At 46.9% G+C, this 27369-nt stretch overlaps 1 protein-coding gene across 12 annotated transcripts in view; it reads right to left on the reverse strand.

Moving 5' to 3' along the window:
• Positions 1-26437, reverse strand: part of SLC6A6 (solute carrier family 6 member 6) — a 47990-nt gene extending 21553 nt beyond the window's left edge. The window contains exons 1-7 of one of the 12 annotated variants that reach the window (XM_065749731.1): positions 26336-26437; positions 22164-22199; positions 19629-19694; positions 15326-15431; positions 4426-4665; positions 3645-3779; positions 1138-1372 (exon numbers count right to left, since the gene is read on the reverse strand). In XM_065749731.1, coding sequence (XP_065605803.1) covers positions 1138-1372; positions 3645-3779; positions 4426-4665; positions 15326-15431; positions 19629-19694; positions 22164-22199; positions 26336-26380 — 863 coding nt within the window. In that variant the 5' untranslated portion in view covers positions 26381-26437. Of the gene's footprint in view, positions 1-1137; positions 1373-3644; positions 3780-4425; positions 4666-15325; positions 15432-18865; positions 20356-22163; positions 22200-26206 lie in introns of those variants that run through there. The other 11 variants (XM_065749730.1, XM_065749734.1, XM_065749742.1 and 8 more) reach the window with 11 other exon arrangements.
• Positions 26438-27369: the final 932 nt, after the last annotated feature.

Raw genomic sequence — 27369 nt, forward strand, 5'->3', positions numbered from 1 at the left:
GGCAGTGCCTGTGGCACGGGGAAAACAACTGCTCCTTCAGCCTGCAGCCCATCCCTCACGTGGGTCACTGCTGCACTTTGACAAACTGCTCAGAGATCTGCTCTGCACTTTGTATTTTGGCTCTTGCGTTACAAATTTTAGCACAGTTTGTAATACTGATTTTTGTAGACCTGATGCATGCCAAACACATTTGGCATGAACATAACTCCTGCTGGGGCCATTGGCTGAAGCTTCCTTTTATAAATAGAGAAGGAGGTACAAGTTCATCAGGGAACCAAACAGGATTTAAACACGTTGAAAGATAAGCTGGATCAGATGCTTATTCTACTGCTAATTGATTATCACATGAAGCCAAGAAAAAAGATAAATGATTTTCTTCCCAAGCTATATACAGATCCTTTGGATTTAAGTTTCCCTGCAGGTGTCTTCCTCTGCTGCTATGTTTTGACAACTGCATAAACACTGAGATCTGGGGTCGTGCCTTTTCGGAATTAATTTATACAATATAATTTCAAACTTGAAAAATAACAGAGAAATGGAAAAAAAAAGAAGCTTAAGCCTGACAAAATCCTGGCATGTGGTAAAACAGAGCCTCTCAAGGATTGCAGAAGAAAACGATGGAACAAAGATGACCAGAGAAACCTACAATGCAGGATAACGCCTCTGTCAGTGTTATTGATGAGGTCATGCCTTGCATCTTTGTCAGACTGATACGAGGTATGTTGTAGCTTCACAAAGTGCACTGCAGATGGCAACAGCAAGGGAAGAGGCATCCACAGCAGTGGTGATTTGTCACTGCTTCCATTTTAAATCCCCACTGCCAGGCATCTGAAGTGACTTGTTTCTATTCTCTTGCTGAATTTGGAGAAGCCCAGATGAGAAAAGAACAAGATTTCCTCCAAACTAAAAACTGCACTGGGCTTTAAGGGCTCCCTGCACTCTCTAGGCGGAGTGCAGTTATACATCCAGCAACTTCCTCCGCTGCTCCCAGACTTACCAGTCTGTCAAATGAGTGGTATCCAGAGCCATTTTCCTCTCCTAAATAGAGCTCCCCATTAAACTTCTGCAAAATCTCAGGCACGACCCTTGGCATCGCCCCAGAGCATCCCAAAGGTGCCACGAAGATGGAGTACTTACTCCCAGAACTCTGTGACGGGAGAGGTGAAGTTGGTGGCATTCAGTGATATCCAGAGGGTTTTGTTCTTCCTGAGAGTGTCTTCCACGCACGTCGGCGTGTTCCACTTCTGGTGGCAGTGTGCCCAGGGCAGGACGCTCTGGAACGACTGGAACAGGTAGTAGAGTCCCCAGGCCAGGATCACAATGTAGTACACGTTCAGAAGGGACACAATCACTATGGAAGCATAACCAATTCCTGTCGAGAAGGGAAGAAAAAGAGAAAGACACACGGATGTGACATGTGCTCCTTGCTAGGGCGCCTTGTGAGGTCAAGGAGCTGCTGCTATTGCTGTTTCTGCGGTGCTGTGGACTCGTATCCCACTCTCCCACATCACTGATGGAAAGCGAACTCGCACATAAGCACTGCTACTGCCTCTGACTTGTGCTGGCACTCAGGGCTGAGCTTCAGGCTGCGTCCTGCTGAGACTGATGGGGAAGAGAAGCAGGGCGTCTACCCAATTTTACACTACCCCAGCTATTTCAGGCTTTATTACAAGGAAGTTGAGGCAACACACTTCATTTATTTGGGAGCTACACAATCTCACATCACAGGGTACCTGCTTGGGTAATCCCACTCTCGCCACACCGTCCCCCCATGCAGCTTCCCCAGAGACAGCTTGGCCGTGCTCTCCTGCTCCACTCACACTTATCAACTGGCTCAGCTCTGTACAGGTGCAAAAAAGGACAACTCTTGAATGAGTTAAAAGGGAGAATTCCAGAGTTATCGAAGTGAAAGCCGCTGTTTCTGCCCCAATTTCATTTGTGCAAAGGAAGCACGACATTTGTAGCTGTTACGGGTAATTAGATCAATGTTTAACTTTGCTATCAATATTCGACGATAAAAAATGTTCCCTGCTTGTTTTTAAAAGCTGGGTCACTGGCAGATAAGGCCAAGTGCTACACCACTCAGGGAGGTGGTGGAATGCTGTTCCGGTGAAGGCTTTAATTAAATAGCACAACTGTTCTCTGAAGCTGCTATCTCTCTTACCTTGGCAGCTAAGCCCCGCTGGGGGATCCATTCTACATGTCAAGCCAGAAGTTAAGCATACCACTGTTAAGCAGTCACTGGTTTTGTAAATACAAAATAAAAGGACACCAAGAAGCCCCATTTTCTGAAAATCTTTTAGCATATAGGCTATACTACACTATGTAGGACATAAACCTCCAAGAAGCTTATGAGGTTTGGCGCTTAGGAACGACAGGGAAAAAAAGATTTCCTTTAGAAACCTTAGAGCAGACTCCCAAAAGAGGATGAAAAGCCAATGAGTTTCCCTTTAACAACATCCTGATAGCTACCAGAGCACCTGAGGTATCTACCTCGTGTATGTAGTTGCAAACCTTATTGTAACAGCGGTCTTCACCAGCAGAGATCATCTTTATGCTAGGTGAAAGCAATCAGAGCAAGTGCTATTTATTCATTCAGGATATACAGCTAGCCACATCACTAGAGCAACCATTTCTCATTATGGATGCCTGGGAGTATTTAAACTAGGAACACATTCTTCCTCCTTTAGAGAAAAGGTTTTGTGGAAGTGGGAGGAGGAGGAGGAAGAAAATGGAGCTTAACAGCACTGTTACAGCACTGTCAAGCTCAGTAGCATTCTGAGTATTAGGTGGAAGTGTAAGCCCCAGGGAACACCCTCCCTGATGTGTGGAGTGATGGAGGGGCTCAGGGATGTCTGTAACAGCAGCAGTGGCAGAGCTAGAGACGTGTCGGTGAGAACTGCCTGTCCTTTCCAAATGTAATTTGGAGGAGTGCCCCACTATTCGATGCAGTTATTCCTCAGAACTCTACCTGTGCTGTCAGGCTGTAAAGGTGAACCTACACACAAGGCAGCATCCTCAGTAATCCTGCTAACCTGCCCTTGGTTCTTCATCCTACTTAGCTTTCAGAGTAGCACGCACGTAATTCCTGTGAGCACTGGATGATTCTTCATTGGCCGGTGAAAGCCCTTGAATAACAGGAGACAAACACACCAGGACAACCTCAGTTGCTACCCGAGTCCTGTGTCAATCCTCCTCAAAATGCTGTGTGGGTTTGGGCTCTATCAGCAACAGACGAATGATGCTGGTGATAAGCTCTCCCACGGCCAAAGCATTCTGACTTCCAGACCAGAATAATGTTTTGAAGATGTTTTTGCAAAAGGGCACGTGAAAAAGCGCTGGCTTTCCAAAACAACGCCTTCTCTGATATCCATGAATAAAATGTGCAGTTGCCTTTTTTAAGGCAAAATATGCAATTTGTTTCTCGCCTCTTGGCGGTTCTGCCCGTTAACAAGATGACAGCATCAAAATCAATACAGTGCTTTGTCCTTCAGACTCTCTGACTTCTACCTTTCCAGGAACCGATATCATGTCTTCAATGACTAGAGCAAATAGCTGAATGAATGCACACGGAGGGAACTGCATTGCTCTTCCTGGCTTACAGAGATGTCTTTACGCAGTAAGGGACAGTAAGAACTACTAACCAGTGAAAATAGGGCAGATCTTTTCCCAGCATGTAATTCCACCTTCAGAGGTATACTGTCCTAGCACCACCTCCAGGAAAAAAACGGGAAGACCTCCCCCAAACAGGAAAATGAAATAAGGAATAAGAAATGCACCTGTGGAGAAAATACAACAGGATAAAACGAAGACAAAGTGAGTGACTCCGCACAGAATAGTTTAAAAATTGCTAACAGGCATATATAAACAAAGAAGCAGATTTGATGCTTCAATACCAATATTCAACGTTCTTAATTCAGAGGTATTTTTGCTCATGTACATATAGTGCAAATGAAATGGGTACATGCAGAGGGAAGGGCGCTGCCTTACCTTCTGAAGATGAAAACCTGCAATAACAATGGGGTTAGGCACACAACCATTTCACGTGGCTCACAGTGCTCTTGCTCTGAAATCCAACAGAAACCATTGTTTGATGTTTTGTCTGATTATTGAGTCACTCCCTCCGCTTGTATTTGCTGTGCATAACAGGCTATGAGGCCGCGATAATGGCCTACCAGAGTCAGACTCGTGGCAGCAGAATAGAAGTACAAAAGGTTTGGTAGTATGAAACTTAAAGCGTTGTTGGTTTCCTGTGAGTTGTAACGAAATCTATTAGGTAATAAATCAATCTCTTCCATCCCAAAGATTGGTGAAAAAGGCAGAAAACAGACGCTGGACGACCCCTTTCAAAAACGGGAAGGAGAAAATGGAAAGGGCAAGGATGAGGCAGGCTGACTGAGTCGTGAGAAGGAAAGACATACTCACCTCCGCCATTTTTGTAGCAGAGATACGGAAACCGCCAGACATTGCCTAAGCCAATAAATCCCCCAGCCACGGACAGCAGAAAGTCAATCTTGCTCGCCCACTTCTCCCGCTGGGGCGGCTTTCCTTCTGCCTCATCCTCAGGCCGCGTCCCCGGGCTCTTGCCGGGGGAAGGTTTGAGGATGTCCTTGTGGAAATCTTTCAAGCACTGAAGCTTCTCCTTTGTTGCCATGTTTCTGCTCTCTACGTAGAAAGAAAAATAATAATACACTGGGTTCATTAAGAAGTCTTGACAGGTGGAGCCATCTAATGCTGCAAGAGCTGTTTAATCAAAGTCAGTTCCATAAAAAAAACCCCACAGTGTTATAATTTATCCAAGTGAGGTATGAAAACACACACACCTGCTGCCTTCACTGACCAGGACAGATAAGACAAACCAGCATGGGACTCTGTGGCCACCTCCTTGCTGTCCTTGCAATGCAGGGGACAGTGAAGGCTTGACCCTGCTGCCTACCTGCTGCCCTCAGACCACAGCACAGCAAAGCTGCACAGCGAGCGGCCGCGCTGGGCCTTGACTCTGCTATAGATTCTGCCTGCAGTACAGGCAAATGTCTCAAGCTGCTTCCATGTCCACAGTTAAGGTACAAAGCACTGCATCTGATTCCTGCTCAAAAGCGAAATACAGCAGAACAGTACCTCTTATGTTTTCAGATAAAACCTCCAATTCCCAATAACACAAGCCACGCTGCATCATTTATTGCCTGCAGTTTCCTTTCCCTGTAGTGTTGTTACGCTTTCAGAAAACTATATATTCATAAAACCTGGAATGGAAAGTCATTTGTCCCAGTCAGCCTGCAAGAACCGAAGAAACCTTTGCAGTTTATTCCATTTTCATAACTGTGCTGTTTTCCCTCGACATCAATAAATTGACAAAAAAAACCCTCCAGATTCAATTATCACACCGATGCAGCAACTGAACAATTTGCCAAGAATGATGACTCCTTACTTAATTAAAAATCCAGTGGCATGAGTCACCTGATGCAAAACCCAAACCATATTAAACAGGAGCCTACTTTAGGATTTATATATTTATTTTGCAATATTCCAAAGTCAGAGATTGTGTAAATAACAACAGCTAGGAGTCTTATACCTAACAAGTGTCTCTTTGCACAGATTGCCTAATGAAAATAAGTTAGGAGTAGCTTGCAGACTGTTTGTTAAACCTGAACTCAGGCATATGAGGCCAATTCATTCTTCATATACCTCAAGTGACTTCAGCTGGATCCAACCAGTTATTTTTGCATAGTATTTTGATGCTGAAAAGCACGTGGAATTTTCACCAGATCCAGGCAAGCCAGCAAGTTCATTCCAGACCACAACCATTCCCTGCTTGTACGTGTCATTGCAAGTGCAGCCATAAAAAATCATGCTTCAGATTATCCCAGTTGATAGCTGCAAGCCTCCTACCTGCCTGCTGGTTTTGATCTCTAACCTGATTTAACTTGTAGCAGTGACCTGAAACCTGCGCTGACATTAGCTCTGCAGGAAGTTTTTAATCTGAACATGATTCTGAGATAGATATGCATCGCTGTACCCGTAAATCTTTCCATGCACCACGGAAAGATTCAGAAGGCTAACATTTCAGCACCACAGCGGCTCTGCGTTCACCCCACTGATATGTTTGTGGCCTTTGCAAAGCGGTTATTGCGACAGCAGTTGCCTATCAGGCCACGATCTATAAAGGAACTTTAATCTCCCCAGTGCTAATCATTATGACTTTCTATTGTTTTTACAATGGGCCACTGGTGACTGCTACAACTGTAATACCTCTTAGTTAACAGCAGAGAGAGCTCGCAGGAGGAGAAAGTTACCCACAGAGTGGTGGACCTCCATCGCCCGCTATGGGTGCGGGTATGGGGCAGGAGGCATGCTCCTTTTAAACGCCTCCTCTTGACTCCTGCTAGAGACAAGGTATAGGCCAAACTAATCCACACCTTTAACTTGGCAGGAGAATGCCATAACCACCACGCGACAGACTATTCTGGGACAGGAGAGCATACGAGCTATCTCCCATGGAAGCTGCTCTTCACAGGGGTTACTGAAACATCAGCAGAGGGAGAAACCGTGCAAAAGAGAGCACAACTCACATCCAGGGCTTAGGATGCTCTTTAGTCTGTCAGAATCTGTGGGTGAGCTGCTGGGACAGCCATAAACCTGCTTAATGGGGCAAAGAGACGCGTACATTTATAGATCCCTGCGGGATTAAGGTCTGAAATATCTGGATACTGGAAATATCCTGAAACAGAGCGCTGGGCACGTCGAGAAGTGGCATGGCAAAAAACAAGGGGAGCTACAGATATCAGCCACCTCTAAGATGAAAAACTGGGCTTGGGCTGTGATGTCTTTGCAATCCATTTTCACCCTGCAATAGAGAGTTGTTTAGCTACTTATTGCCAACTCTAATCCTCCTCACCGCAGTTTGACTTTGACCTGAATGCTCCTCAGCGCTGCACAGGAAGGGCAACGTTTCTCATTCCGTAACCCTAACTCTCCCTGGGACAAGCACACCGCAGTCTGTCCTAAATACGTGCGCACCACGTGTGAAATGGTGCTTCCTCAGGTGCCTGCTTTGTAACTGCATGGGGTGGCTGTTTCACCCGATGCCAAGAGATGGTCCACCACAACTCTGTTGCAAGTCACCAGCTTTAGCTTGCAGGCCACAGTACTGTAGTGATCTAACACCTGCACAAAATCAGTAACAGCCCAGCTTGGCTGTGTATCTCTTATCCAGTCTTGCTAAAACCAGATTGTGTTTCGAGGGCCAGCAGCTGTGGCTGGCAGGCACGTACCGCCGACCAGTACCATAGGAATTGACAATAAGCAGCCACCTGGGACTGCAGTCCCAGTCTGTGTCACGTTCAAGGGATGTCGGATTTATCCCCCTTCGCTGCCAACCATTGGTGTCCACCCAGCCATTCCCAATTACAGGAACTGTCTACAAAGGCTGCAAGGGTGGGGGGTACGGGCGATTCTCCCTGGCGAAGAAAAGCCAAGAAAATAAAGTTTGTTTAGTGAAAGGCATTGTCTTTTTCCTTAATGGGGTTGGAGTTTCATTTCCTTTAGTTATGTCCCACTGGGTGAGGTTAAAATGGCCCTTAAGGGAAACAGTCTGACAGAGATGCTGAAACAATATGTTGTCACCGCCCAGGTCAGAACCAAAGAATAATAGGTTATTTTTACTGTATCACTTAGTGGGGATGGTATCCGAGATCTAAGTCCATCTGATCCCCCAAGGAAATATATTGTAAGAAAATGCTCTTACAACCACATAGTCCGAAACGAGTGATCCAAGGCGGAGGCACATGTCTGCCTTCTGGAGACATGAGTCTGCCTCCAAGAGACACAGCTGCCTGTGAGAGTACCCCTCTCCAGGAAGCTTTGGATGGCCCCAGGAAGCTCTGTCTGCATCTGATGAACTTAATAGGGATAAATAAAGAGCAGCACTCAGGCCTGCCCACCACAGTGTGCTGCTAGGCTGAGCAGAGCCCCACAGCCACAGCCTGACCCAACAGCAAGGGGAGCCAGGCCCAGAATCCACTTGCACGTACACTGGTACAAATCCTAATTAACTGACGATGAAGGTATCGACTGTCAAATCGATGCTGGTAAAATGTGGAAAAACAGAACAAGGGAGCAAGCATGGTCTCGCTGCGTGACTCAAATGTCTGTTCCCTACAAAGCCAGGAGCACCTCACGGGCTCCTCAAGGAGAATCACACATCTGCCCCATGTGCCCGGTGCAGGGATTTCCCCATGGGAAATATCCCTGTGACAGCCCCAACTCTCCTGCTGACCTCTATGGCAGTCCCTGAAAATACCATGAGATTACTCATAAGGAGAAAGCCTTCACAGCTAACTTGACCTGGGTCATCTGCTGTGATACACCTATCGTATCTTTGCACGTACAGCCTGCGCCTCAGATAACCCATGCCCTTTAAAAAACACTGGCACTGAAACACAATCCTTCTTAACATGCAAAGAAATGAGGGGTAACGGGAGGGGGAGGCCGGGCAGAGGCCTCATGGCGAGCGATGCACGTGGGGGAAGGCCACCAACACCTCTCGGCTGTCAGAACAACACAACCCACATCACTGCTGAACCACTGACTTTTTTGGACAGACAACCCTGAGATTACACATCTGAAAATGCACTGTTCGATTTCTGCTCCGGGATTACAGGAATGATCCACTCCAAGCTTCTTACAGCCAGACACAGGAGACCAACGTAGGGTAACACCTCCCAGGAGGAGCCCCGAGGACAAACTCACTGTGGAGCTTACCTCACTCAATAATCCTTAAAAATCAAGTCTTCAAACAAGTGGTTTTCCAAGCTCCGATGGATACACAGAAATCAAAGTCTGCCTGTACACACACACAGGCATTTGTAAATATCTGTGTGTGCTAGAAATGCATGTCTAGTCTTGTATCTGAAGACCACAAACCGCAGTGAAGGAGCTACTTCTTTTCTGGTCGCTGCATATAAACTTGGAATAGGGATTGGTTACACTCTACTTGTGACTAGAATCAAAACTGAGTATTTGTTTGATAGCTCTTTCTTCTGTTAGCAAACTAAAAGCGAAGTATATACTCTGAGTAGCTCTGACCTTAACAGGAATTCTGCTCGAGGAATGACTGCATGCCTGTATGGCTGACTTTGGGTCTATTTTCTCCATGTGATGAGTATCATCACATATAAGGACCATCTTCTACCAAATTCCACCTGTGTGCACTGTGTACCTCGAGCTTCTCAATGCTCTCTCCTTTTCTGTCTCAAATAGATGCATTTCAAAAACCATTATCACATTATAACTAATTTTTCTAGCCCTACTTAAACTCAATACCTCATTGGACATTATCACCTCTTGAATTTTTCTGCCAACTTTTTCTTTGAAATCTTGGAAATCTACGTAACGCTCCCTTAAAAACAGAGCTTTCCTGTATCTGTTGGAAAGCTTCTTTCTGTGTTTCATACTTATTATATTCATGACTGTTTCAGAACCAGCTGCCCTGATCGCTGAATCCGAGGAGCTGCTCTTAAACAAGCAGCTTCACCTCTTGCTGAGAGCGAAGGAAAAGATGGTATCGATTTCAACAGTAGTAGGACCAGGTCAGAATAAAACTGCATTTATTACGTTTGGCTCATTTCCTAGGATTACTTGGAACTTTGAAAGCTTTAAATTTTGATGCTGACACTTTTCCTTCCCTCAAGGAGCAGTGTGGTTAAACCAATCAATATGTGATTAAAATAAACAGCCCCTTGATCAAACTGAGTCTTCCTGATCTGCAAAAGAAAAGGCCTGTATGTTTGGCAGCCCTTGAGGCCACACTAGTGCCTCCAGCGTGGCCCCTACAAAAAGCACTTGACTTCATTAACCATCCTTAACTTACATCCAGGTTCCTTCATTGAACAAAACACCTATGGCTTCTGAAAAATGATATCCCTTCCTTTACTGCACACACTAACCCTGTTCTTAGCTATGCCTCAGCTCCCTCTCACTCATCCTCTTTGCCTTTAACGGCCTCCTTTCTTCCTGGTTATTTTTCCCTGGGTAGATGTATTTATTTAAACAACTACCAATTCATCTTTCTTCTTTCTCAGTTTTCCCTCCAGCTTTTGCCATCTCCCCTTTCGTTTATTTGTCTTTCCTTTTTCTATCGCTACCACACGTTTTTGAGTTTTCTAACATTGACTGAAAAATCTGCTACTGAAAACGTTTCAGGAGGAAAACACACTCCTTCACAAAGGTGAAGTCTATTCTGAGAGGAAAGCCCAAGGCTTAATGCAATTTCTTTTCCATCAGTAGTGATCTGGACAAAAGATATATATACTTTTTCCTCCACGTACTCTTTTCTTCTCTGTGATGTTTCCATTCAGGTTTTTCGAACAGTTCAAATAGGTACAGAGCTGCTATAAAGCTTGGAACCTTTGCTGGGATTTCAGCAGCAGAAAATTTGTTGTCATGTAATGCTGCAGATGCTCATTTTGCTATGCTTCTTTATCTGAAAGAATTAAACAGTTACAACCAACCCATGCGGATGCGCCCAATGGGAGAAAACTAAAACCTCCCTTCCCAATGTGTGAGGTGAAAGGAAGAGAGTGATAAACCCACTGAGGTCAAACCCCAATGGGTTCCAGTGGGAACACAATCCAGTCCCCACAAACCGGGACTGAGGTGGAGGTGATGCTTCCCAGCCTTGAAGGAATGGAAACCAGAACCTGCAGCTCTCCTGTAACCCAAAACCCAAGCGTCCCACAGTGGAGAGCTGCTCCTCTTCCCTCTTCCGTCTTCCCCTCAAGGAAGAAAACCCAAGGCCAAAGCACAGAAAGGAGCATGGAGAAGTCCATGAATGCAAAGGCTGGCAGAAGGAGGGAGAACGAATGGAAAGTGCTCATCCCTGGTACCCTGCACTGGTAATTACATGCGGGAAAATATCCAGTGAGTGCTTGGTTTTGTTCATGTGAAGCCAACTGCTGACCTCATTTAATGCCCCTGGCTGCACCAGAGTGGGCTCCTGGCTGTCAGGAGCCTGGAAAGCTGCACCAGCTCCCCGCTGCTCCCCCACGCTCTGTGCTGTACCAGCTCTCCTGTTGTCAAAGTGAAAAAGCATTAATTCTCTGTGTGATACCACCTCTCAAAGCCTTAATCTTTCCGAGATTGATCTTAACAAAACACAGGAGTGTATCCAAGGTGATGGCTTTGCAGGCAGGATGGGCATACATAAATGTGACTTGATGAGCTGTGCGCATCTTCAGCTTTTCAACCAGCTTGCATCCTGCAGCTATCCAACTTCCAACTAAAGAAGCAAGCATTTCTGTACCTCACTCTTGATTCTAAAGCTCTGCTGCTTGGAGGATTGCAATTCTCAAGTAAGCCTGGGTGTTAATTAAACGAGTTCTATTGCCACTAATAAACCACACACACAAAAAAATGACAGACGTGTCTCACATCCTGCCATAAAAAAAAAGGACAAAATCTGAAAGCACACAAAGCTTGTGAACTTGAATAGTCAGTGCTGTGTGCTGTGTCTATTGAATTTTTTCTATGTGATTAATAACTTATTGACTGTACGTGACACATCTGCAAGCCACTTACAATGCATGTTAATGTCTGAGAGCCATCTCCGTGCTTCAGCAGCAGAGCCGTGCCCCAGCACATGGGGGAGAAACAATAAAGTGGCCATTCAATGAAGTAAATGAACAACTAAATGTATGAATTCATTATGCCATTAATTCTGAGGAATAAATCATTCCATTCTCACCTGCTTGTTTGGGTATTTTTGCTCATCTACTTCTAAATTTAGCCTTAAATTTATTGACTTTACTAGCATTGGTGTTCAGATTTCTCTTAACTGAAGATTACTGCACTTTTTAAGTATACTTCTTAAATAGAGAAGGTGTATGCGTAAGAGAACACGTTTTGGGAAAAACAAGCCCCCTTTCTCATACCCACTGAAGGCTTTGATCAGCTCTGTTACCGAGCTGTTGCCGTATCTGCACAGGACACCCCAATGCAAAGACCACGTTGTGTTCTCATTGTTTCTGTCCATTCTTCTTAATTCAAACAACTGCTGAGGACAGATCTCTAAGCCCACCTGTGGCAGCTGCTTAAGCAGATCCCACAGCCCTTTCTTCTCACAGTCCAGATCGCAGCAGATGTCTGTGCGGGCTGAGGTGGGGCAGCAGCCCTTGCTGCCATACCTTAGTGGCTGCAGTACCTGAGCTGAGCATCACTTCAGCCAGAAGAGACTTCCTAAGCATCTGAGGTTCAATGCACTGTTGTTGTTTGCTTCCCTTCCAGAAAAAAAGAAAAAAAAAAGGAACTGAAACTTGAAACACATGAAGTTTCGCAGAGGAAATGAATCTGAAGCTACTGATATGGTGGGGCAAAACAGAGAGAGGGGGATTTCAGCCAAGGATACGCTAAAAGGAGAAGTGACAGCACTGATGAACAAGCTCGGAAGAGAACACCATTTTGACGAACAGGTCTGTTAACAGGCACAAAAAGAAAGGAAAAGCAAAGCTGCGCAGGTACTATGCTGTTACTCGCTTTGCACAGCTGGTGCTTGCCTGCAAGGCTGGACACTGGCTCAGTTTGTGCAAACCCAGCCCGGCCTTGGCACAGCTTCCAGCTACAGCCCCTACACGTAGGACACGTCAGAGTGGGGCCACTGGCTCCTACAGGCCTCCCAGTGGACACGAGCTGATCAAAATCCACACATTTTTCATCAATCCTCATCTATTTTGAAGGTCTCTGTTTGAACTAAGTACTTCTGCATTGATCTCTAAACCAGTACGCTTTGAAACACGGGCTCATTTCCATTAGAGGTGTACTTTCAGTTCTGTTTAGCCATGGACAACCTTTACCATCAGTTCAGAGAGCTGCATTTGTTTTTACGTCAAGAGATAGGAAAAACCAGACAGCACCTGAACAAATACTCCACTTCTCCAGGGAACAGAACTTATAAACCACTTCTGCATGCCACGGGTTGCAAAGTGCCCAGCCCACACCAAGCACAAACAACACCCTGATCCCACACAGCACTGGGACGACAGCCCTGCTGGACTCACACTGGCACTGCTGCCCCTGCAGGGAATTTCCTAAGAGCAGGGCTGACTCAGGGTGACACGAGTACTGCAGCACAATCACTGTCACTCCCGTGGGCTACAGGTGCTTGCTTTTCTGCTGGCTTTTTCAGGTAAGCATCCCCAGACAGAGCATGACAACATATGAACAACCTGAGTGGTTTGCTCCATCTCTTCTCTTTTCAAAGCCAGCTGATGCCTTTCATTGCATGTTACTTTTATAGTCCCGACTTGACTACCATAAACTTACCCTACTCCTGCTTACCAGTTCAGACACAGTTGGTAAAGCTGAACCATTGAGGGCGAATGCTTTCTTGGTGCAATTTCATGTCAGCAAAGATCCTTACAACAAACGTGGCACATTGACCTTTAATATCCAAAGCTGTTTTCATCATGACAACAACTGTTTTTCATGACTTCCTTTCATGTGCAAAAGAGCTATAAATAGACAGGTGGGAAACTGTTTGCAGTTGCACTGTAAATGATGGGTACATGGCAAACAGCTGAGAGAGCCATAAAAACTGTCCGTATGTAAACCAACAGTAGAAAGCAGGAGGACCTCCTCCAGTGCTCCTTCCTGGATTTGGGTAGGTAGGTAAGGCCTGGAGGAGCAGAAAGCCACGTGATTCAGTCACATTCCTTACGTGAACATCATTGAACGGGACCTGCAATAGGAGTGAAGCAGCAGGGGTTCTCCTCTGCATGGCACAAGACCTTTTCACGTTGGAAAGAGCAGCCCACTGCATCACTTAAAAGGAGGATACATATACAGAGAGGAAACCTTGCTGATTAAAAATCAAAATAATAAACACATTATCCAGGTAGATTCTATGGGAAGAGCAATTCTATAACTTAGAATTCTATAACTATTCCCATTTCCTCTCCCCCCCCCCCCTTTTTTTTTTTAATTTTCTAAGCAATTGGAAGTCTCTTAAATACTGTAGATAAGATCTAGCTCACTGCTGCCAGGGTGAACGGGAGCACATTACTCTTCTGAGAAAGGGCACCTCTTTGCTCACATATGGAAACCTGCTGCCCTATGGAGCTCACCGGCAGCTGTGTGCACACCACGAGCTCTCTGGCAGACAGCTGCGGGGCTGGGAAGGCACTGAGCTGAGCAGCAGATGCTTCGTGCTGCATTAAGTCCCTCACGTGGCCCTGGCCACATGAGGAGAGCAGCACGTACCGGCAGAGCAAGGGCAGCTGGTGGCTGCTAAATCCCAAATATCCTAGAACTCTCATCAAGGCTGCTTGAACTAATCGCAGAGACACCCAAATCTCACCTTCTACCCACATCAGAGGTCCGACTTTCATCAGCCATGAGTAAACCCTCAGTCACTTCACCGACCCTCACGAGGTCACTCCTGCTCTCTGCCAGGGGAGCGAGGAGATAATGACACGTGCACCAGCACGGCTGAATCAGAACAGGAACTGGGTACTAAACAGAGCCATAAAGTGATGAGGATGAAGGGACTTCTGGAGGCCGTGCAGACCAGGCTCTTGCTCGGAGCAGGGCCAACAGGTGGCCTTGTTCTGTCAGGCTGTGAAATCTCTGAGTGCAGCCCGTACAATGCATGAGCAACCTGTCCCAGTGCTTCACGCCTCCAAGGTGAACCATTTTTTTCCTAGTAACCAATCTGAATTTTCCTATCGGGGCAAGAAAGAAGACTAGAATTTAAGGGAAGAAAAGAACTGACAGAAAATGGAAAGCTTAACCTTCACATACTGACACGGCACGTATACAACACAAGCCATCAGAAAGAAGCAGATGCAGAGGGTGTGTGCTGCCAGCAACAAACGAGTGAGTTTGCAGCCAAGCACAAACCAAGCAGCAGTCCCCACTGACAGCGTAACAGAGAACATTCATTTTATGGTCAGGCTAAAACATATTCCTTCAAGAAAACCAAACAAGAACACCCTAATGAACGTTACAGCGCAAGGCAATTATTGCTTTCCACAGTGTGTCCTGTGACTCACTGTGCCACAATAAACTGGAATATGTTGCTCATTCAGGGTATGTAACTCACACTTTAGCAATGAAGCTAAAGAGCTAACAGTTATTTGGACTGCAGCTAATTTAAAAAAATAATAAATTAATTTCCCTGTGGTAATGAAATAAAAGCCATGCTCGTTACTGCATTATTATTTTCATAATATAAAATAAGGATGTTACTGGCAAGCGTCATTAATGCCTGAAGTCTCTTACATTCTAGGGACAAACTCTGGCATGCAAAAGCACATAAATAACTGGTGAATACTACCTGCAGTCTTCTGGGTCCAGATTTGCCTGATGCCAAGAGCAATCAAATCTTTTTTGGCTGCAAAGGACAGGAGGCCACTCAATACCTTGCAGAGGGCACTGAGTACCTGGCAAAAATCAAGCTTCTCACATGCCAGCACCCCATGGAAGAGCAAACCCAGAAGTACGTATGGCAGCAATGCTTCTCCTCCCTAAGAAGGGAAGGCAACCTTCTGGAGACTCCAAACCTGCTCTCTTTAGGGTGCTGAATGCCTGAGAAAGCTGCACTTCCTATGATGACTGCTTTAAAAACAAACCAAAACCAGCTCTAACTGTCTTATCAAGGGATGAAATGAAAATAACAAAGCATCTGTCCCTCACTGAGTCTGCTCAAAAGCAAGAGAAGACTGGAAATGCGGGAAAGATTTTGCCATTAATGAGACATCAGAGATGCTTAAAAGCAGGGACTGAGCAGCAGCACAAGAAAGCGTGTGTGATTACAAGAAAATTCTTCTTCCCTAATCAAACAAGCCTGGGCTACACCATGACCTCTGAGCACCACCAAAAGAACATGGTTTCAGAGTGCTAACGGAGTTTTCCATCACAGTGAAATGATTTGATGGGGGAAAGCATCTACACAGACAAGTTCTGTGTAACATTCGTATACGTTTTAAAGACGTCCACTACGGCAGTGCTATTCATTAGCAAAAGTACACCAGTAAGGTCAGAAGCAGACTGCTGGGATTCTGTCTGTGCAGGGACTCAGATCTATTGCAGACATGCCTCAGGGTTCAAGGTCAGCAGGACTGATCCTTCAACAAGGGGATCTGGCTCTGACTCTGTTTGTACAGCGATAAAGCAATAGCAATGCTGCTGGAATCAACAAAACTCTGCTGGAGTAAATCAGTGGAGAATTAGATCCTGATTTTGTGTGCCTCCGCAGCTGATTTGACAGGCACTATTAAACAACACTAAGTTCTCCAAATGTGACTTGGAAGGAATAACATAAACAAACATCTCAACCTACAGCTCTATTGCTCCCTGATCCCTGAGGAGGTAATTACTCCCTCAGTGACGTTCTGTATGGCTCAAATACAGCAACTGCCAGTACAAATATTTTCTTCCTGGTTGTTTCTTTTTTTTTTCCCCTTTATAAACCACAGAACCATAGAATTGTTTGAGCTGGAAGGGACCCTTAAAGACTGGCTGGTTCAATTCTCCTGCAGTGAATGGGGACACCCACAGCTCCATCAGTGCTCAGAGCCCACCCAGCCTGACCTTGGCTGTCTGCAGGGACGGGGCACCACCACCTCTCTGGGCAGCCTGTGCCAGTGCCTCACCTCCTTTATTGTAAAAACCTTCCTTATAGCCAGTCCCGATGAACCTCCCCTCTTTTAGATTGAAACCATTCCCCACTACTGACCAGCAATGATGAACAACAGTCTGCTCCGCCTATTCTTTCAACTAAAATCTTCTGAACTGCCCAACTTCTGTTTTGGTAAGGTGTTTGTTTGCACCTAGCTTACCTACCTTCCTCTAGGAATGTACCTGAGAAACAGCTAGAAGCATGCAGAGAGTGTGCAGAGCTCAGAGCTTCTTCCAACCACAAGACATTCACACAGAGATGCTGATGCCTTCATCTCACAAAAGGAGATAAAAACAGCATTTAGGGAATAACCACCTTCTCCTCGATGCAAACACACTCCTTCCAGAGAAAGGAATGCTGCCTTTAGCTAGATCCTATGTAGCAGATCTTTTGCTGGTTAATTCACAATAGCGCTAGCTAGATTTTCATTATAAGCTATTATTTTTAGCTGCTGTTTTCATGAAGCAGCTGTAATAAACAAGTGAGATTTATGTTCCCTCTTAAATTGCTTGAAATAATTAGGGCTGTTAAATTTAGACTCGGAAAGAACTGATTTCTCTTTTTTCATACATACAGAAGTTACAAAGCACTCCACAACTATTGGTCGGGCTTGGGATAGAATAGCACACACTTTGTACACTATCCAAAATGTGTTTTAGATGAGGAAATGATCTAGGTTCTCCAAACAGGTGTTTTAAAAGTGACAGTTGTGCTAAATAGTTTTAACAACTGCACTGCGTGTTATTTTTCACCAGCCCAAACTCAGGAAGGGCTTCTTTTACATCCTATTCTGCCCTACACCGGTGTAAACAAATACCCTGAGCCTGGATCACTCCAGAAAGCCAAACGGAAAGCAAGACCAGAACTGACACCTAAACCCAGAGCAAACTTTTGCAGCCAACTTCCTAGCTTGACCATCTACACTGCACACAACTATCACAAAAGCCCTGACCCGTGCCTGGTGCTCAAACCCAAACCTAGAGCTTGTGGTTTCCACTCATTTCTGCATCATTTACTTTTTCCACTCATTCTCCCTCAACTACAACTTGTGGCGTTGACAGCACAGATACATACTTAAAATAGAAACGATGCAGCTCCCAACCCAATCTGGGCACTTCACAGCTATTGCCGCATTTGTGAGCCAGCAAATCTCCTTCATGGCAACACTGAACAAACATCCTCTAAAAAGCTTTCCACTCTCAGCATTGTTTTTCAGGGTTGTATTTTTTTTTCCTGTTACTTCTGGGGGTTGGTTGGTTTTGTCATTCATCAAACCTTACAGCTCTTTCCTTGTGCAGACAGCAGCACCTCAGCAGTTTACACCTCCTCAGTGCAATGGGACAGACAAGCTGAAAATATCACAGTCTGGGACAGAACTTAAAACCAGATGGTTCTACCAGAGGGGACAGATGCTGTTCAGATGTTCAGCTGACTGCAATCCCAGAGGAGGCAAGAGAAAAGTTAACTGTGATGTGGAAAGGCCACATCATACCACACACAGAAGGGACACAGCAACAACACGTCAGATGTTTAACAAGAAGGAAATGTACACCATGAAGAAGAGAGCTAGCCCTGTCAGCTTTTACTTGATGAATTTCTATAACTAGAAGGAAAACCAGGGGGAAGCGTGAAATGGGATGGGGCTTCGCTGCTAACAAAGCCCCACAAGAAAGACCTGAAGGTGACTGCAGGTAAGATTAACCATGCAATTCAGTTTGTATATGTGATGCTTTTGAGTGATGCAGAAGGGTCGCAGCTAGGCTACTTCTGGATGTGTACATATGGAGGAGTGATGCGGAAATCTAAAGCATACTGCCATGTCAAAGCAACTGCAGTGGATATATAGCATGAACTGTTCAGCCTCAGTATACCACATCTCCAGATTACTAAGGCGATTGAAAAAGTAAAGAAAATACAAGCAAGAACAACAAAAAATGATCTAAAGAGAGAGTAAGATAGATAAATTAATAGGGTTTATAATTAAGAAGACTCCTGGGCTGCAATCCACCTATAAATACCTTCTAGGTACCATTTTGTAGAGGCACGTAATTAAATCTAGCTCAAAAGATAGTAGGACAAGGAGCAATTTCTTCAGTTTAGGAATGGAAAAAATCAGGGTGTATAGTAAGAAAAAGTTATTTGAAGAATACTGCTCAACAGTACAGACTCTGCAGGTGGTAGCCAAGGCACACTTACTGAATGCATCCAAGAATAAGGGGCTCTGGGAAATGATGTAGTCTCAGCCTTCTATAGTCCAAAGAGATCACCACAGACAAACTTAGTGATGTTTTAGTATCTTTCTTTATGGATTATCTGAATGACTGCTCCTCTGTTTGAAAACACACACACACAAACACACAAAAAACAAAGAAACAAACAAAAAAAAAACCCCACTAACACCACAAAATAAAACGAGAACAAAACTGAACCTAGGTATACATGTAATGATGATATGCCTGCACCGGAGCTCGGACTTGGGGATGTGCAACACTCTGACGTGCAGCACAGGTCATGGCAAACCTCTCTAACTCATCTCCTGGCTTTTCAGCAGGGTATGCAATGTCAGTCTGCAGGCAGGACGGTGTGAGCAAGGCAAAAACTGCCGGCCCAACTGGCAGAATATCCTGAATACCTCAACGCTGAGGTCAAAGGCTGATGTGGGCACTACCTCTTCTGATACTTGTGGCCATCCCCAGCCTTGTGCTAAGACGTCTGCATGGAAGCTGCTGCATACATCCCACACTCTGTCTTACGATTGGATGGGAACCAACACTTAGTAGCATTCATCAATTCTCAGCAACTCTAAAACACACTTGCATTGAGAAAATAAAAACAAAACATTTGCAACAAGCCTTATTTTTTTTTTCAAAGACAAACGGGTATAGACAAACATGAGGAATATAAACCCCAAGTACCATTATACCCCCCCTTAAAAAGAACCCATCCCAACTGCACTCACCAATCGGGACTTCTGTCCCCTCCTCAATGTAGATGGGCAGTGGTGATTCTTCCATAGGATGAGGCACTGATGGAAAGTAATGAATTGTGGTAGTATTTGTCGCAAAGTGACTACAATAAGACGGTCCCTTTCTTATCATTACCACTACATTAGGCTGGTTATTGGCACAAAAAGTCCTTTCTGTCACAGTGACCAACTTGTGGGCTATCCCCCCACAACGCACTCAGCGCCTCAGGAGTCGTCCCCGTCTGACTAGGCTTGAGGAGAACGGCTGCCCATCATGGACACCATCTCACAACAGCCTCCCTAGCCCATCCCTGGGGTATAACTCTCTAGGAAGCCCACACAGTTGAAGAAGCCAAAGGGACCCAATGCACAGTCAGGCACAAGTAGAGTTATTGAATCAAAATCGGACTATTTCATGCACAGAACCAGAAGAGAGAGGCTCTGATGCTCAAAGCTTGCTGTTAGCTGTCAAAAAGCCACAGCAGGTGATGGACATGGACCACAGATGGCCTATGCACCACAAACCTTTCGTTGCTCATTCATTTTGGAGCATACATATTGGACTTAGGAGACCCCCAATTATTGGTGATACTGAAATGTCCAGAGAAAACTCTGCAGACTTGTGCTGCGCAGGGCTGCACGCTCATTCTGCAGTTTTCGTGCACCTCTGTAGGGGGTTCATGTGTTTGGGTTCTCTGGTTGGGAGCTTCTTTCTTTAAAAGTGTTTTTATGTTGTGTTTCTGTTTGCTTTTCTTTGTCTTTCCCCCCACCCTCCCCCCCACCCCCCAGCTGTTTCCCATACAAAATCTCTGGGAAACACGTGCAGGTTTGAATTGCCTGTGCTAGAATGAAACACTGATCCTGAAGACGATAATAATCACATGCCTTCTGGAATTTTTCCTTCTCCATCGCCTTTAAGAAACAGTCATGTACCTTGACAAACACACAGACCTCAAACTAGCCTCAGCTAGGATTCAAGTTATAAGAAAGCATGATTCCTTAATTCTTTGTGGGGGCTCCTTTCTCCTACCATTGAAAAGGCAGCCCTATGACATCCATAAAACCAGCCAGGGAACACTTACTGTTCCAGAGCCATTAATTAAAGCACCCTACAACTTTCGTCCTAGAGACACAACTGGGACACAGAGTGCTCGCTGCAGATGCTCGACTGGCAGCGGGCCGCACACCCGTGCTTTGCTGGGTTCAAAGGGCCGCCGGCTCTGCCCTCACCTCACCCCACCTCTCTGACATGGAAAATGAAGGGAAGCAAGGGGAGGGGAACAGCAGACCACGGTTGCCTACAGAACTACCATACAAGCCACAGAAATGATGGCCTATCAGGGCGCCTTGCGCAAGCCGCTTTTATCTAGAAGCTGAACTAACATTCCAGCTCAACAATAGCAAAAAAAACATTTGTTACCACACCGCGTCTTTGGTACATATTAACCAGCAGTTGCTATGCAAGCATAAATGGGGTGCTGCAATTCGGAGATATATGTTATTTTTCAAAAGAAAAAAAAAGAAAGAAAGAAATGTTGGCTTATGGGAAATCAGCCTGATGCGAGCGCTCGTGGGCTTGCCATGCCACTTGACACAGTACATGCTTCGGAGTTATGCAAAGCGGGCCCTGCATTGGGAACAATGCAGGCATTTTCCTTGCTGAGCTAATTTTGCGTTAAGCAATGAGACTCTTCATCTACACAGCCCCTTAGAACGTTTCATCGGATTTATTCACTGGGAAGAAATACCAGAGCAGAGCTTACTACGATACTCAAGAGTTATCAAATCAGAGATCTGTGAGGAAACCAAATCACTACGTGGTGTGGAGAAAAGCGTTTGATTTTGACGACATGCAGCTCTCTTTGTCCCATGAAGAATACTGGACTGGGCTCTTCCAGACCGAGGGTCCAGCCTGGAGCCAAATGCTTCCACAAAACATTTGCAACAGTATTCACCAATCCACAGTGGCATTTAGTCTTGTTTTAATGGGTATCAGCACAGGCTGTAGAAAAGGCCTGAAATACCTGTGTGCTATTCGAGGCCAGATACGCGTATGCACACTCTCTCTTACCCACACGGACACATGCACACAAACAAACAGCTCTACGGACAGAACTTGGATTGTGTAGAATCCAAGGTGGAGAAGCTGATTCTTGTCATGACGTTTGGGGCTCAGGGACTCAGAGGTGCTAAAGTGAGCTCTCACCCATCCGCCTCCTCTGCTCTGGGCAAACCGCTGTAACATTGCCCCTCCGGGATTTACACACCAACCTGACAGGCATGCTGCTTAAAGGTCTGCAGAGTTTGTAAGCTCTGCAGTGATACGCACAGAAAACAGCACAGACAGACTTCAGGTAACAGTTGCTGAGCACTGTTACTGTATCACTACAGCCTATCTTCACATGCTCTACGCTTCGTTTCTATGAACAGATGGCAAATGTTCCAAAATGGAACATTTTAATCCATCTTTATGACCCTCTTTTTTTTTTTTTTTTAATAATTTCATAAACAAGCATAAATAACACTTACATGAAGAAGAGTCTCTCCAGAGTGGATTTTCTCTTCCTGTTTGGAAAAAAAAAATAAAAAGAGAAAAAGAAAGGCAAAAGAAATATATAAAAGGAAAAAAAATGGGTCCAGGAAGACAAGTCAGGCATGTTTTAACATTAGCATGCATAAGCTTTCTGAATTTCTTCTGTGCAAGCTTAGTTTTGAACAACATCATGACACTGAAGGCAGTAACAATGTCAAACCAGGTTATTTCTCATCTGTTGCGTTCAGTGGAAAACACTGCAGAAAATTTCAGTTTCAAGAGTAAGGAAACTACACTGCCACAGCGAAATAAAAAGCAAATGCCACGCGACCTGAAGCCGAAAAGAGAGAGCTTTTAAGAACGTTTTAGCTGACCAACACCCATGACTCTACGCACACATTGCTCTCCTACCTGTGGGCAGCCCACCTACCCCGCGCTCCAACCCTGGCTGCTGCTGCTGCTCTTTGGCACAGCATCATCACTTCCCTGCACCAGCTGCACTCAGACCCAAGTGCTGCAGCCAAAGGTGCTCCTCTGGGCTGGGCAACAAAGAACCACAACAGGAAATCCAGTAACTGCTGAAATGATTGAGCATGCCCAGCAGCACGTGGCTTTTACCAGCCACCCTCACGCGGCCGCACGCCATCTGCCTGCTGCCTCCCACCTGCAGCGGGCTGATTCGCTCTCCCCTTCCACCAGCCAAGCTGGGAGGATTTGTGGATGCTCCCAGAGCAGGGTTTGGAGCCAGTGTCAAACTGCTTTTTGTGTGGAGCTAGACATGCAGACAAAAACAAGGCTGACAGAACGCGGCAGATGCGGCTCCAGAATCACAGCCTGGCAGCACGGTGGACTTTCCAATGGCTGTCTCTGGGGGGGAAGGAAGAGCAGTGCACAATGGCAACCCTCATTTAATTTCTAACACATTATCTTACATCAAAATTAACTACTCTGTAATTTAAAGAGTACTGCCTAGAGTTTACATGCCTTGGGATGACACTCGGCCAGCACAGATCTATTAAATCCGTGGCACTACAACAGCTGAGGATTCAAGTAGGTATGCATTTATGGAGAAACTCAATTGCTAAATCACAGAACTTTCATCCTCACACCTTTCTTCCAAATGCTGAGCACCCAGTCCTGCAAGCAGCCCCCCCTTCACAGGGCTGAAGTCAGTGATGAGAAGTCGAATGCACTCATCCCAGTAGTTAATCTATTCAAAGCTGCACTTCTTAAATGATCTACGCATGATGAGTATGAGCAATCAAACAAGCATTACTTGCAGAAGGCCTTAACTACCCTTGCTTTCCCATCCAGTTTAATGCACTGCAATATGGTTAAATTTAAGAGAAATGAATGAGCATAACCTTTTCAGAACATGACTAAATGCCTGGGTGCTAAGGGATACCTCTCCTGATGGAACTGGCAGTTTTTACCCAAACCAAGGGTGCTGGAAAAGCTAGAAGGGACATCATTAAAATAACAGGGGTTTGCTGCTGAGTTTTGAGCTGAGTACTGGGGGTGTCACTGCCCTAGAGACACAGCAGCCTGTTTAAAGGCTTGTGCCTGAGGGTCTCTATGGAGACGTGCAGCCAACAGGAGTTGGCTAGAGACCACCGAGATGCAGCTCAGTCTTGAGTATTGATTTAAGAGAAAAGTGATCACCTGTAAGGCAAATCCATCCCCGAGGCTTTAAAAAAGGACTGTGCTAGGGCACCAGGGATTCCACAAGCTCTGTGCAGAAAGAGCAAGCCAACCCAAAGCACCTTCCTCTCTCCCCCAGCAACGTAGCACCTCTTTTCACACCGGATTTAAAATGCACCAAAGCCTCCTGCCTCAGTCCTCCCATTTCACCTCTGCCGTGTAAGAAACATCCAAGCAACCCCCAAAAGCTGCGAATTAGTCACTGCCAGCAACACTCTGCTCTTAGCTACAGCAAAACCAAACAGAGCAGCGTTTGAATCATCCCAAATTCCTACTGAACCCCAGAGCAAAATCCCTACAGACAAAGCCCCAAGCACACACCTTCCACACCACACCTTCCCAGTACCTCCCAGTACTGCAGTGCCACCTGTGAGCTCCCACTTTTTGCAAAGTGTGGCAGTAAACACCCCCGGCAGCACACATAAAAGACGTGGGTTAATAAATGACAGCGAGAAGCGGCCTTTTGTCCCCCGGGCTGTGTGGGGTCCGCTCCCTTCCCACGCGGGGCAGCACGGGGACAGGTGTCTGTCGCCCTCCAGTGGGTGCTGCCTCAAAGCAACGTGAAGCAGGTGAGAAGGGGAAGGAAAAGAGAAGGTGAGACGTAGGCAAATGAAGGAAAGAGAAAAAACACATGCAAAGCAGAGAAAAAGGGAGAGGCAGTTGAAACACAAAGATGCTGTCTCTGAAAGTGACAAAAATAAAAGTTTCCAGCGTTAGCCTAACCAAGGCAACAAAGACATCCCTCCTTGCTACACTCGTGCTTCAGCCTCCACCGTACTCCCTTCTCACTCTGGATGAGCAGCCCCGTCCCAGTGCTGCCTGCCTCAGTTTTTCTTTGAAAAAGAAAAAAATATATATACACTCTCTGGGCGTATAAGCACCCACTGCTGCACTTCTGCAAATCTCTCCCAAAGCAGACAATGAGAGCAGGCAGCTAGCTCGCCCAAGCCCTAACCCTGAAGCAAACGGGCAGCTATCAGAGACAGCAATGCTTCAGCAGAGCCTGTTACCTCCAAACTCCCCTGCAGCAGGTTTCACTGGGCTATTTCACTCCCGGCCCTATACAATCTAAGCCGGTAGGGACTGTCATCCAAGCAGCTGACAAGCCAGGGCTGCCTCGCTTTCCTCCTGGTACAAAACCCAAAACACGTTGTCATGCAGGCAAAAAAATATTGCAGTTACCAAAATAGCACTCCCAACACAACCAGCCCCACTCACAGCATTTTCTTAATGCCTTTCCCAATACGGTTAAAAGAATGAGAACTGACCGAAAACTCCATCTCTACACCTCAGCACAAAGCATGCTGGAATATGCGTGGAGCTGATCAGTTTATCTGGATCTTCTCCCACTACTTTTCCCGTCAGTGATTTCCTTTAAACGTAGCTCTTATTAAACAGCACAAATCAGCTCTTACAGCTGCTAAACACAAAGCTGTGCCTCTCTCCGAGCTGCCCAAGCGCAGCACAGCTTGCCTTCTGTTTCCTAAATAACGTGCAACCCGCACGATTCTTCAGCCACAAATTCTCCCATGTTCTTATATGGAAACCTCGCAAGTGCTCCCACACGCCGCCTGCTAGAGGCGAGATGGGCAGTCGTTGTCCTAAAGCCATGGGGCAAAACGTGGATCCCGCTCAGCCCAGAATCACGCTGAGCTCCACAGCCCACCCCGAGGGCGTCACAATTCGATTTGAGCTCGCCAAAGAGCAGCAGAAAAATTAAAAAAATAATTAAAAAATAAATAAAGGAAAGGAAAGAACGAGCAGCCGCTGTATTACCCACCAGGTAGGCCCGCGAGCATCAGATGCAGCATCGCCTGTACCAGCCTCTCCACTTGAGGTTAGCGCACGGCAAGCAGAAAAAAGAATTAAAAAAAAAAAAAACAACCAAAAAAAAAACCAAAACCGGAGCGGGCAGAGTGGGAGGAGAGAGAAAAAAGGGCGAAAAAGAGCAGCGCGCTCCGTAGATGCGCTGGAGGGCCGCCAGCAAGCGGCTAATTGCAGCGCTGCAAACTGTTTGTTATCGCGAAAAAAGTTAACGCAAGGTGGTGATGGGGAGGGGTTGGAGGAGGGGGGGGTGGATGGAAATAACCGCTGGGGAAGAAATAAAACCACCCGGGTAACGAGACAGCTGGGGAGAAGGGGGAGGTGTTGAGAGAAGAAGAAAGAGCAAATAAATAGACGGAGGGGGGGGGGGGGGAAGGGAAGGCGCAGGCAGCGCGGACAAAGGCAGGGCGCTGCTCGGCCCGGTTCGGTGCCGCTCGGTTCGGTTCCGCCGCCCTTTGTTCGCGGCTCCGCTCCGGCCCCGCCGCCCGCCCGCCTTCCCGCCTCGTGCCGCTACCTGAGTCCGCCGCTGCCCGCGGTGCCTGCGCGCCGCTGAGGCCGTGAGGAGCGTCCGGCGGAGCGGTGCGGAGCGACTAGCAGCGCCGAGCGGGAGGAAACGGTAATTTATAAGCGCTTTCTTCCTGACCTCTCGTGTCTGTTGTCTAATGAGGGAGCTTTGAGCATCACCCATCCTGCTGAGTGGAAAAACACCGGCACGGCCTCTTCTTTGCTGGGGAGGGGGGAGCCTAAAGGAAGGGGTGTGGGGGAGGAGGGGCCATGCCGCAGACACGGCGGCGGAGCTCGGGCTGGCAGGCGGCCGCGGGGCGGCGGGGAGGGGCGGGCGGGTGCGGGGCAGCGGCTGCGGCCGCCCGGGGCCGGGGCCGGTTCCCCCCCCATGTCTTCCCCCCCACGCTGCCCCGTGTGCTCCCGACCGCAGCCTCATCCGCTGCCCGAGGGCTCCGCGGGCGGCTTTCGTTTCTTGTCCGTCGCTATTTTTCCATCCCCTCACAAAGGGAGCCCTTCTCTCAGACAAAGCATCACGGCCGCGCTACCCGGGAGGACGGCGGGGGCTCGGGATGCGCGGCCGGTGCGGCTCCGGGAGGGTCGGGGGTGTATGGGGGGATGCTGTTCTCGGACCGACCCCGTCGTGCCGGGGGAAGCGCGGCCGGCAGGTGCCTGGGGAGCGGCACGGATCCGGCGGCACCGCTCTCTGCCTCCTCCCCGCCCGGCTCAGTGCGGTGTGTCCCGCATCGGCTTTCGTTTCTCCGAAAGCGTGCGATGCTTTCGTCCCGGAGTCGGACGGGGGGATGTGGCTCGGAGCTGTCTCTCTGCCGTCCTACCCTCATCTCCCGTCGTCTTGTGAGACGGCAGCACCGTAGGCTCGCTAGGCGTTTTCGTACAGCCCCTGCACCGCGCCGTAAAATACCGCTCACGTTGCAGGGGCAGAGTAGCTGCATACGAAGCGATCCCTCAGCGCTAACCTCGCACGTTGCAAGCAGCAGGGACTGAGCCAAGAGGAACAAACGTTCCCCCCAGCCCTGCTGCCTCAGGCTGTCCCAGACACTGACCCGAGCTTCCCACGCGGTGCTCAGTCAGTGGTACCTATGGAGCCCCGGCTGGCGGGGAGGGGACCGAGGTCCAGCACGGCAGCCTCGGGACCCCTCTAGAAGCTGATTTCCT

This window comes from Cyrtonyx montezumae, unplaced genomic scaffold (genome assembly GCF_038088225.1).
Source record: "Cyrtonyx montezumae isolate F1298 unplaced genomic scaffold, pur_monq_1.0 scaffold_6, whole genome shotgun sequence".
In the NCBI taxonomy this organism is placed as follows: domain Eukaryota; kingdom Metazoa; phylum Chordata; class Aves; order Galliformes; family Odontophoridae; genus Cyrtonyx; species Cyrtonyx montezumae.